The sequence below is a fragment of the Salmo salar genome, chromosome 11 (assembly GCF_965601325.2).
Source record: "Salmo salar chromosome 11, fSalSal1, whole genome shotgun sequence".
NCBI classification, from domain to species: Eukaryota; Metazoa; Chordata; class Actinopteri; order Salmoniformes; family Salmonidae; genus Salmo; species Salmo salar.
The window spans coordinates 81,703,976-81,716,200 of record NC_138301.1 but is presented as its reverse complement, the minus strand read 5'-3'; the positions used below and the strand labels follow the sequence as shown (position 1 = coordinate 81,716,200).

The window sequence follows — 12,225 nt, the reverse complement described above, 5'->3', positions numbered from 1 at the left end:
GTGGGGCATCTTTTCTCCTGAACTATGAATAGTTATTGAATCAAAGACATTTCATATTTTAATTTAAAAAAAAACATAATTCCATCTCAATTGAATCAATTTTAAATGCAGGCTGTGATACAACAATGTGGGAAAAAGTCTATGAATACTTTCTGAAGTCACTGTAAATACTCCTGTGAGGGTGTTTGCTATGCAAACATGAAAATCGGGTCAAGAACATGCATGTGGGCATTCAGTACTTCTGTTGGACATATTGTATAAAAGATGATAATGTGTCATTTCCATGAATCGGTAAACTGCGTCGCACTTCGGGTCCATCACTGTAGTGTTTACACACACAATTCTGCAAAAGTTTCTTAATTCATACAAACATTAATATAAAAAGATGGTGTTCCTACACACAATCAATTTTTGACATTGCATGGAATGAGGATTGTTCTGAAAAACAATTTTTAAAAAAAGGCAGAATTTGGCTCATATCAGTGCATCAATAAAATCATGAAGACAATCAAGTTTGATTTGTTTTAAAATTGTGTGATTTTCTTTTTCTCTCATTGCTGTTAACGCTGCTTCTCAGGTTGTAGCCCCCACAGTGGCTGTCAGCTCATACCCCTTTGTACTCATGTGCACAGTAACCTGTAAACAGAGGCTCAGCTGGTATACCACGCCTAGTAGAGCAAGAGAAGACAGAGATAGAAGGGGGAAGAGAAGACAGGAAGAAAGAGAGGGTGTTACCACATTGTACAGTTGTGGCCAAAAGCTTTGAGAATGACACAAATATAAATTTTCAGAAAGTCTGCTGCCTCAGTTTGTATGATGGCAATTTGCATATACTCCAGAATGTTATGAAGAGTGATCATATGAATTTCAAAGTCCCTATTTGCCATGCAAAACATTTCCACTGCATTTCAGCCCTGCCACAAAATGACCAGCTGACATGTCAGTGATTCTCTCGTTAACACAGGTGTGAGTGTTGACGAGGACAAGGCTGGAGATCACTGTCATGCTGATTGAGTTTGAATAACAGACTGGAAGCTTCAAAAGGAGTGTGGTGCTTGGAATCATTGTTCTTCCTCTAAAACATGGTTACCTGCAAGGAAACACGTGCCGTCATCATTGCTTTGCACAAAAAGGGCTTCACAGGCAAGGATATTTCTGCCAGCAAGATTGCACCTAAATCAACCATTTATCGGATCAAGAACTTCAAGAAGAGCAGTTCAATTGTTGTGAAGAAGGCTTCAGGGCGCCCAAGAAAGTCCAGCAAGCGCCAGGACTGTCTCTTAAAGTTGATTCAGCAGCGGTATCGGGGCACCACCAGTACAGAGTTTGCTCAGGAATGGCAGCAGGCAGGATGGCCTGGTGTCAAGAAGGGCAGCAAAGAAGCCACTTCTCTCCAGGAAAAACACAGGGACAGACACTGGACTGTTGAGGACTGGGGTAAAGTCATTTTCTCTGATGAATCCCCTTTCCGATTGTTTAGGGCATCCGGAGAAGACAAGGTGAGAGCTACCATCAGTCCTGTGTCATGCCAACAGTAAAGCATCCTGAGACCATTCATGTGTGGGGTTGCTTCTCAGCCAAGGGAGTGGGCTCACTCACAATTTGCCTAAGAACACAGCCATGAATAAAGAATGGTACCAACACATCCTCCGAGAGCAACTTCTCCCAACCATCCAGGAACAGTTTGGTGACGAACAATGCCTTTTCCAGCATGATGGAGCACCTTGCCATAAGGCAAAAGTGATAATTAAGTGGCCCAGGGAACAAAAAAAAATCTATATTTTGGGTCCATGGCCAGGAAACTCCCCAGACCTTAATCCCATTGGTCAATCCTCAATAGGCGGGTAGACAAACAAAACCCCACAAATTCTGACAAACTCCAAGCATTGATTATGCAAGAATGGGCTGCCATCAGTCAGGATGTGGCCCAGAAATTAATTGACAGCATGCCAGGGCGGATTGCAGAGGTCTTGGAAAAAGAAGGGTCAACGCTGCAAATATTGACTCTTTGCATCAACTTCATGTAAGTGTCAATAAAAGCCATTGACACTTATGAAATGCTTGTATTTATACTTCAGTATTCCATTGTAACATGTGACGAAAATATGTAAAGACAGCAAATTATGTGGAAATTAATGTCATTCTCAAAACGTTTGGCCACGATTGTATACTTGAGTCAAGAGATGTTTTGCACCAATTCTTATAAGGGGGGGCGCACCACAGAATTAAATGGAACAGTACGTTTCTCTATGGGGGCGACTTACTGGACCATGCGACAGCGGTGCTGGATCAGACGACTATAAGCATCGTTTGTGTCTTTCACATCCTTGTCACTCCACAACCGCTCCCCCACAGCACTGGCACGGGGCCTGGGGATAGGAGAGAAACATCTTCACAGACTAACATTACAGACAGTGCAGTGTAAAATGGATGGAGAGGAAAGGTATCTTCTAATAGATTTTTTTAAAAACATGTGGGTTTGTCTGCAGCGTACCAGAGTCTGGGGGTCAGGTTGGTAGCGTCCACGAATTCCCCCCACAGACAGGCCTCTCCCCCGACCACCAGCTTCTTCTGAGCATCTGTGCCTGGGTTCACAAGGTCAAATGTAATTCAGGGGTCAGGAGGCAATCACATGGAAAAGTTTCTGTATGCCCATTTCTGCATTTAACCTTAAAAAATTATGTGAATATAGTTATTCTGTGTTATTCATTCTACTACTTCAGTCAACAGGGTTGCACTTAGTAAGTTGCACAGAAATAAAAACGCATGACCATCGGATCACAAGACAGAAGAATGGCTTTTGGCATGGAAGGCGTTTTCCCTGTTCAGGCTCAGAGCAGGTGGGTTGGACCTTAGACCTGTGTCATACGAGTCAGCTTTCAATTTAGAACAGCATGGTTAGGGCAAAGTCTTCCTTTATCACAAATAATAAAAGTTAATGTATTGGTCCTTGCTGCCCTAATGTTAATATACAGTGAGGTATCGCGATAAGCGTCGCGACCAGTCGATGTAAAATATTAAACTACAAACATGAAACTCCAACCTTAAAAAAAATTACAAAAAAAATCAAAAAAATCACACAGCAAAATGTAGTATTTTTTTCAGAAATAAAGCATCTGTCTAAAGTGTCCAGATAGACAGACACACACACCATTAAAGTCCTGTGGGTCTGCCTTGTAAGCGGCCTGCCAGTCTTGGCCGTAGGAGATGCGGTTCAGGTACCAGGGTGTGGAGAGCAGGGTCTGGTAGCCTGATGCTGTGACCCTTGCCATCTCAGCCTGGTACTGCTGCTGGTTGCCTTTCCACACGTGGATTAGCGTGTCTGCCTTCAGCTACATACAGTAGACACACATCACATACCGTAGATACACATGCAACGTGTGATTGAGGAGTATCTTTAGTATTTAGGTGTAGTATTAGTACTACTTAGTGTAGAGTAATATATATATATTATTTATTTTTTTGGGGGGGGGGGGGGGGTTAAGAAACTTAAAAAGAACATGCCACAGGAGAGCCCTCCGTGGATAAACGTGCCTCTGGGTACATTCAAGATGCAAAACAACATTGTAGAGAAGTGACAAATTGAAGCTGTCCCCTTGCAAGATGCTTCCAGTGAGGTGGTTTTCAACACATGGGTGTTTCTCTCTTCATGGTGGGGCATCACAAAACGGAGTAAAGTTCTGAAGTTGGCTGCATTTGTAAGGTTTCACGTCAACATCTTGCTTACAATGTTCAACATGTTACAGTGTTGCTGATCTTGAATGTACCCCAAAATAAGAGAAGCGCTGTGATGCCATGAATCATGTATGCCAAGTGAACATGCAAGAGTTGTCGGGGCTAGTATCTGGAAAGCAACAATAATCAAATCAAAAAGTTAAATGTTACAGTACAAACCATGAACGAGACATAGGCCTCAACCTAGATCAGAACCAAAATGAATACCAAGCAAAGGCAATGTACAGCCCTAACTGGTTTACCCAACAACAATCTCCATCTCTACCATGAACCAAAGCTGGATACCGTGCTGGTCTAAAAAAAAGAAAAAAAAAGAATCACCTTCCAACAAGAACCATGTTCCTGTACACTACGACTTTGTTCCAGAGAGCAGATGTTTCAATATGATACAGCGGTGCAATATTCAAGTGCAGACCTGTTGAATGAAGTCATTCAAATTTGAAAAGGACAGTTTTTGCATTTTCAACTGCGGCATGTTAGGCCAAAACTCAGAGCTATTCCAGATCTCCTAGAACCCAGTCCTCTGTTTCTTTTTAAAAAAAAACACACTGATGAAGATTATATATTTTTTTTATTAGGATCCCCATTAGCTGACGCCATAACGTCAGCTAATCTTACTGGGGTCCAACAAAAGGGAGGTGTCTGATGAAGATAACTGACCATTGAAGCTGAGTGGCTCGACCTTGTAGTACTTCTGCCAGTCCTGTCCGTAGCTAATGTAATCTAGGTACCAGGGGGCGGAGAGGATGGTGGTGAAGCCCGCCCCCGTCACCTTCTGAAGCTCGTCTTCAAACTTGTTCCCCATCCACACATGCACTACTGTGTTTGACTTCAGCTGCAAGTATTACACCGATTTGTTACTTAGGAAACATGTTTATTATTTGCGGATGTGGTGGTCAGACATTGGTTTGAAATAATTGATTCTAAACTTTGAGCGCTTGCTTGAGTCTGCCTGGAGTGCCAGATGGGTGGGATTTGCAGTTCTGGGACTTTTCTATTGGTTTATTAAGCCAGGCAAGCTCAAACAGGCACAGATAAATACATTTTTTCAGTATTTGAAACCCAGGTCTGGTGGTGGTTAGGAGATAGTATTAGCTTTTACTTTGTTACTCTAACAGGGGGGGGGGGGGGGGGGACTATAGAAGCCAAGCCATGAAGCCACATGCACTACTATGTAAATACCAGGTAAGAAGTGAATAAGATACAGTTGAAGTCGGAAGTTTACATACACCTTAGCCAAATACATTTAAACTCAGTTTCACAATTCCTGACATTTAATCCTAGTTAAAATTCCCTGTCTTAGGTCAGTTAGGATCACCACTTTATTTTAAGAATGTGAAGTGTCAGAATAATAGTAGAGAGAATGATTTATTTCAGCTTTTATTTATTTCATCACATTCCCTTTGGGTCAGAAGTTTACACACACTCAATTAGTATTTGGTAGCATTGCCTTTAAATTGTTTAACTTGGGTCAAACGTTTTGGGTAGCCTTCCACAAGCTTCCCACAATAAGTTGGGTGAATTTTGGCCCATTCTTCCTGACAGAGCTGGTGTAACTGAGTCAGGTTTGTAGGCCTCCTTGCTCGCACACGCTTTTTCAGTTCTGCCCACAAATTTTCTATAGGATTGAGGTCAGGGCTTTGTGATGGCCACTCCAATACCTTGACTTTGTTGTTCTTAAGCCATTTTGCCACAACTTTGGAAGTATGCTAGGGGTCATTGTCCATTTGGAAGACCCATTTGCGACCAAGCTTAACTTCCTTCCTTCCTTGCTTCAATATATCCACAATTTTACTTCTTCATGATGCCATCTATTTTGTGAAGTGCAGCAGTCCCTCCTGCAGCAAAGCACCCCCACAACATGATGCTGCCACCCCGTGCTTCATGGTTGGGATGGTGTTCTTCGGCTTGCAATCCTCCCCCTTTTTCCTCCAAACATAACAATGGTCATTATGGCCAAACTGTTCTATTTTTGTTTCATCAGACCAAAGGACATTTCTCCAAAAAGTACAATATTTGGCCCCATGTGAAGTGGCAAACCGTAGTCTGGCTTTTTTATAGCAGTTTTGAAGCAGTGGCTTCTTCCTTGCTGAGCGACCTTTCAGGTTATGTCGATATAGGACTCATTTTACTGTGGATATATATACTTTTGTACCCGTTTCCTCCAGCATCTTCACAGGGTCCTTTGCTGTTGTTCTGGGATTGATTTTCACTTTTCGCACCAAAGTGCGTTCATCTCTAGGAGACAGAACGCATCTCCTTCCAGAGCGGTATTACGGCTGCGTGGTCCCATGGTGTTTATACTTGCGTACTATTGTTTGTACAGATGAACGTGGTACCTTCAGGCATTTGGAAATTGCTCCCCAGGATGAACCAGACTTGTGGAGGTCTATAAGTTTTACCCCCTGAGGTCTTGGCTGATTTCTTTAGATTTTCCCATAATGTCAAGCAAAGACATTTTACATTTACGTAATTTAGCAGACGCTCTTATCCAGAGCGACTTACAGTAGTGAATACATACATTTCATACTTTTCATTTCATTTATTTGTTTTGTTGTACTGGCCCCCCGTGGGAATCGAACCCACAACCCTGGCGTTGCACACCATGCTCTACCAACTGAGCCACAGGGATGCTCTACCAACTGCGCAACAAAGAGGCACTGAGTTTGAAGGTAGGCTTTGAAATACATCCACAGGTACACCTCCAATTGACTCAAATGATGTCAGAAGCTTCTAAAGCCATGACATAATTTTCTGGAATTTTCCAAGCTGTTTAAAAGGCACAGTCAACTTAGTTTATGTATAAACTTCTGACCCACTGGAATTGTGATAGTGAATTATAAGAGAAATAATCTGTAAGCAATTGTTGGAAAAATAACTTGTGTCATGCATAAAGTAGATGTCCTAACTGACTTGCCAAAACTATAGTTTGTTAACAAGAAATTTGTGGAGTGGTTGAAAAACGAGTTTTAATGACTCCAACCTAAGTGTATGTAACCTTCCGACTTCAACTATAACTGAAGATATTTTGATCATAGAAATATTAGAATTTCACTTCAGAAAATGAGTCTGATTTCTAAATATCAGAGTGTCTGCTTTTCTCTCTGCCTGTGCTAATAAATGCTGCTGCTCTGTTACCTTAACTCCATTGTCAAACACCTCCTGCCAGATCATGTAGCCCTTGTTGGTAGTGGTGACGATATCCAAGAGCCTATCACGTGACAGAAAATAACCACATGATAATTTGAATAATTCATCTTCGGACAATGGAGTGGGGCATTTTTAGAAAATGCGGAAGTTACTGTGTTTTTTAGGTTGGCCGAATTACTTATCATTTGTTTCACTTTAAGGCCATGTCTAACTGAAGCCACACACCTCTGAATGTAGAAAGACTCCAGCTTGCTGTAGTCCGTGCCAAAGCCTTGCTGCGCCATGAACTTCTGGATGTCTGGGTTGGACTTCCTGTGGATCACAGAGGCAGAAAGTAGAGTGTTTTTATTGATGTGCTTGATGTTGGCGGAGACAGCCTACAGTACTGTTTTGATTTAATTTAATTTCCATAGACTGTCAAACAAGCCAGAGTCACATGGCTGTTGACAATTGCGGTCATATACTGTACCTTTGTAGTGGATAAGGACTCTGTGGGTCAGTTGTTGCTGAATATTTAGACTTTGAGTAAGTAACTTTTGAAAGAAATATCTGCTAGGGTCTACTAACAATGACTTATATGTGGTTGTTTCTCCCTGCTAAACGTAGTTGTTATATGCACCGATTGCCAGTCACCTTGGATAAGAGTGTCTGCTAAATTACAAATATAAATGTCCTTATAAGCCTCTCACCAGCAGCTGAAGTCAACCTCGTCTCCTCCTAGATGGATGTAGGCATCAGGGAACACTGTGCTGACCTCCTTGAAGAACATGGCCATGAAGTCATAGGTGGTGTTGAGGATAGGGTTGACCGGTCCAAACGAGCCAGAGGGGCTGGCTCCAGAGTAACAGGGGGTCAGTAGGTCCTTCTGGCCTGGAAAGGGGGCATGAGAGAGGAGCAGATAAAACCAATGCAAAATCAGGTAGCTGCATATTTCACTTCAATTCTTACAAAAAAAAATATTATGAAAATGTGCATGTCTAAAAAGGACAAAAGACTACCCTGACCCCCTAGAAATGAACCCCTTGATACAGCCAGAAGACTTTCATCTGAAATACCCCTAAGTGACCCCACACTCACCTTTGCCCCATGACTGAGTGTGTCCAGGGGTGTCGAACTCAGAGACGACACGAATGCCCCTGAGGCGAGCAAACTCAATGATCATCTTCACGTCAGAGGGTGTGTACACATGCGTGTACGGGTGGTATGCTCCCTGCAGAAAAACGATACAGCAAAACAAAAGCCGTCATACACAAAGGGAATCATTATATACATATGGATATGCATTGAGTAGTTTAAACCTTTACACTAGCCCTTACACGTTTACAACTTTGTAATGACTGATTTGGTGTAAGCAATACGGTGATAGATCCACCAAGACCACAAGGCTTTGTGACGCTCCCACCATATACTTTTCAGCATATCATTTTTGCCATATCACCTTTGCCCATCTGGTCTTTTCAGGTGTGTGAAAGCTGTAGGTATAGCAGCTGAAATGAGACCAGGCTATTGATAACAACGTCTGCCTACCCACTCACCTGCTGGCTCAGCTGGGGGAAGGTACGGCTCATGTAGGGGAAGGAGTGGTCATCCACTATGTGCCAGTGGAACACATTGAATTTGTTCCACGCCATTGCTTCCTGCATGTGGGTAAGGGGAGAATGAGGTTATAATGACATTATGTTATGTAATGTTATGCCATTAATATACAATTATTTGATCATATGGCCAAAGCAAACATTTAACCATAACAACAAAGTGAACTGAAATCGCATGTATCGTCCTCTCTAACCAGATTGGCTAAGATGACTTTGATGGGCAGGAAGTGACGAGAGGTGTCCAATAAGAGGCCTCGATGTGCAAACCGTGGAAAGTCCTGGATCTCTGTCCTATTGATGCTTTTCTGTGAAAATAAAACAAAGAAATTGAAAATTATCCATATAAAAATGTAAGTATCATTGAAATATTTCTACAACTTCATCCATTTGATGAATACGGAGTGACTGAGGCAAAAACCACAATGTGGAATTGAAAATAGCTTGCTAAGTTGCTGGGAACTGAATTGCCAAATGTGTTGATGCATTAGAATGACTTGGAATAGAGCTATAGTAAACCAGTAAGGTAGGCTACTTCCTCAATCATGTGACTTGTGTTCAGACATGGGAGAGGCCTCCTTGTTTAACAAACTCTATTCATATGGCACTCATGTCAACTTACTGCTCCATATTCATCATCATACACCAACTGGCTAAAAGTCTCCAGACCTGGTAATAAAAAGTGAGACACATAGACAATGATTAATCAACAGAACCATACGACAACAGGATTGTAAACACATGCTTTACAACACACTGTAAACTTCTTGGATATGTATAGAAAAAGTCTCAAATCTAATCAAATCAAAGTTTATTGTAATCTGCACAGGATAAAGTGTAGTGTTGTACACAGTACTTGCAAGCTTTCCTCTCAGTACGTAGGTATGAATTACAATATTTCCTGTAGCTTTCAAGGTCTAGACACAAGATGCTATGCAACCACAGAAGTTGCGCAAGCGTTATGAAAACAAGTGAAACGTTATAACAATATAGGCATGTAAATAGAGGAAGGCCTCACAGGTGTGACCAAACTTCTTTCACGAATATAAACATAACAAAAAAGTATGCGTGTAATGTGTATAGCATAAAAGCCATGACCCCTACCTCTCAACGCGCCCCACACCTTAGGTGCTTTCAGCACAGCAACAGGAGAGTCCACCGAGAGTTCGTCTGTGGACCAGCAGCAGAAAGAAGACTGTCAATCCTATGTTGTTCTCTCTTTATTTATTTATTTTTACATCCGATAATGCCCACTGATTTAAAATGCATGCATATGTCACTGTTACCCATCTAGGTAAGTGGATGTTTCTTCTTCGATGAGTAAGTAAATGCATGTTAGTTTCTCTTTTTTAGTTTGAGGCCTTAAGACACAGTTAAGACCAAACTTGCATGTGTACATTCATGAAACAGTAGCTAAGTGTCTTTACAACAAAGATCCAGTGGTCTTAAGTAATCTTTCTCCTCTCTGTCTACTGGGGGATAATACCTTCCTAAACACTGATGTAGGATGACGAGACCCAGGCCTCAATCCCACTGGGAAGGCCCCTCGACTATACTTGTGAAGACTCTGCTATTTGTATTTACCCTGCTAGAGTCCCAACCTTGCAAACTTGGGTCCGAATTCAGAGAAAAAGCGCTGATCTCGGAGCAGGTCTCCCTGTACATATAATCGTATTCATTATGATCTAAAAGGGAAATCTGATCCTATATCAGCATACTCCGAGATGCTTTGTGATATGGAACCTGGCTTAGAGCACCAACAAGGAAGACAAACATCATGCCAGGTCACTCACATGACTCGTCAGATGTCACACTGGGGTAGCTGTCACACTCAGAGTCAGCTGATGTGATCCACACCTGTAACTCAGACACATCAGAGGCAAATGCATTCTTTTTGTTTTGCCCTTGCATTCTGGAAATGGGGAATATGTATTCGTCATACCTGCAGGACAAGGAAGGAGGAACAAACCAGTTCATGTGACTATGTGAAAAAAACAGGGTGAATTTCTATGCATAAAAAACACATTCAACAGTTACAGCTCTATTCAGCACATAGTCTACTTCTGAAAAACGTTTTGACTTCAACTGTATTCAAATAAAACTTAACTAAAACGTGAACGATTTCAAAGCCAACGCTAAACAAACATTTACATCACTGAATGCTGATGTAGGCCTGTCTTTGAAAATACGTCGGCGGCTATTCATTCACATTCACAATCACATATTACCTTCGATATGCATTTTGAAGAAGGCTGCAGCTCGCACCGGAAGACGATTCTTTCGCGTCAACTATCTGGAAACTAGCACCGCTGAGTTTGAACGCTACCGTTGACATTTTGACTTTCTGAGGCAACGGCCAGAGAGATCCATACTGAGAATCACCCAGAGTAGGCTCCTCGACATCTTTATAACCATAAACTTGCGTTGCCCAGCAGACAACAACAGCAAGTAATAATGTTGTCAACTTCAGCGTCGCGATCATGATGTACTACGGTATTGCCAACTACCAGTCAGCTCACAACTGGCGAGACAGTGGAGGTGTTTTGGTAATATAGCCTGGAGAGGGCGGGGCTTAAATCAATGCGGAAATGTTAACTAACAAATCAGAACATCTCAAATTTCATTTTTATTGAGCCTTAACCGTAAAACAATATACAATGTGATGTATTCTTGAACGCATGTGTAATTGTTTAAATTCATATATGCATAAAAAAATATTTATTCTGGTTATTTCTGAGAGTTAAAAACGTCCTCAGTCAGATACCGAGGCTATTTATTGTAAATACTTACTAACTAATGTCGAGAATATCTGCAGAAACACACCACACCATGATTAGATATGTTCGTTTTCATAATTGCACTCATTCTCACCAGATGGACCGACGACTTATTGCCACCGAAATAAATTAGGGAACAACAACAATAAGCAAATGGACAAAATACATAAGAAGCAGGTTGAAAGGTAATCTTATGACAGTTCTTATAGTCACATATTAAATACTTTTTTTTAACTCCTTGCTCTTTGAACTTTGTAGGATCAACCCTCAAGCGTGAATTTTGTCCAGAAAGTGGCGCTGTTGTCATTTAAATAAGTGATTCACGAAATCATTGGTGATGATGAAGTTTCAAAGTTGTTTCCGTCTCATTTAGTTTTTCATTCATCGTCGATATCTCTTCATTCAAAGACTCAAGCATGAACACTCTTAATGACAGTTGTGGCTGCATTGCGTGATGTATAAGTCTCTACCTTCTTGCCCTTTGTGCTGTTGTCTGTGCCCAATCATTTTTGTAACATGTTTTGTGCTCCTACCATGTTGTTGTCATGTGTTGCTGCCATGCTACGTTGTTGTCTTAGGTCTCTCTTTATGTAGTGTTGAGTTGTCTCTCTTGTCGTGATGTGTGTTTTGTCCTATATTTATATCTAATATTTGTTTTTAATCCCAGCCCCCGTCCCTCAGGAGGCCTTTTGCCTTTTGGTAGGCCATCATTTTAAAATAAGATTTTGTTCTTAACTGACTTGCCTAGTTAAATAAAGGTTAAAAAAATAAATAAATGAAAATAAAATCTCCACATTTCACCATTTCTAACTTGATTAGTGATTTGGGGAGAATTTGATCATACAATATCTTTCTACAGTTAAGCTTTTTAAATATTGCCAATGTTGCATGCCAAGTAATGTACAGTATATACACTCAAATCATATTGTGCTGTGGTGTCTGTACAATTTCACAAATATGACCTAATTTAT

At 41.2% G+C, this 12,225-nt stretch overlaps 1 protein-coding gene across 2 annotated transcripts; it reads right to left on the bottom strand.

Annotated features, from left to right (window-relative positions):
* Positions 1-45: 45 nt before the first annotated feature.
* Positions 46-11,019, bottom strand: hexb (hexosaminidase B (beta polypeptide)). Of its 2 annotated transcripts, none has more exons than XM_014127951.3 (14): positions 10,706-11,019; positions 10,271-10,419; positions 9,582-9,647; positions 9,100-9,146; positions 8,675-8,785; positions 8,421-8,522; positions 7,963-8,095; positions 7,575-7,755; positions 7,111-7,197; positions 6,874-6,946; positions 3,152-3,332; positions 2,495-2,585; positions 2,265-2,369; positions 46-668 (listed from the first exon to the last, which is right to left on the bottom strand). In XM_014127951.3, the coding sequence occupies exons 1-14, from the start codon at positions 10,957-10,959 to the stop codon at positions 605-607; spliced, it is 1,644 nt and encodes a 547-aa protein (XP_013983426.1). In that variant the 5' UTR covers positions 10,960-11,019; the 3' UTR covers positions 46-604. The 2 variants fall into 2 exon arrangements, with proteins under 2 accessions (XP_013983426.1, NP_001135106.1); NM_001141634.1 differs by lacking the exon at positions 3,152-3,332 and adding an exon at positions 4,396-4,570 and having other exon boundaries at positions 10,706-11,004.
* Between the last annotated feature and the right edge of the window lie 1,206 nt (positions 11,020-12,225).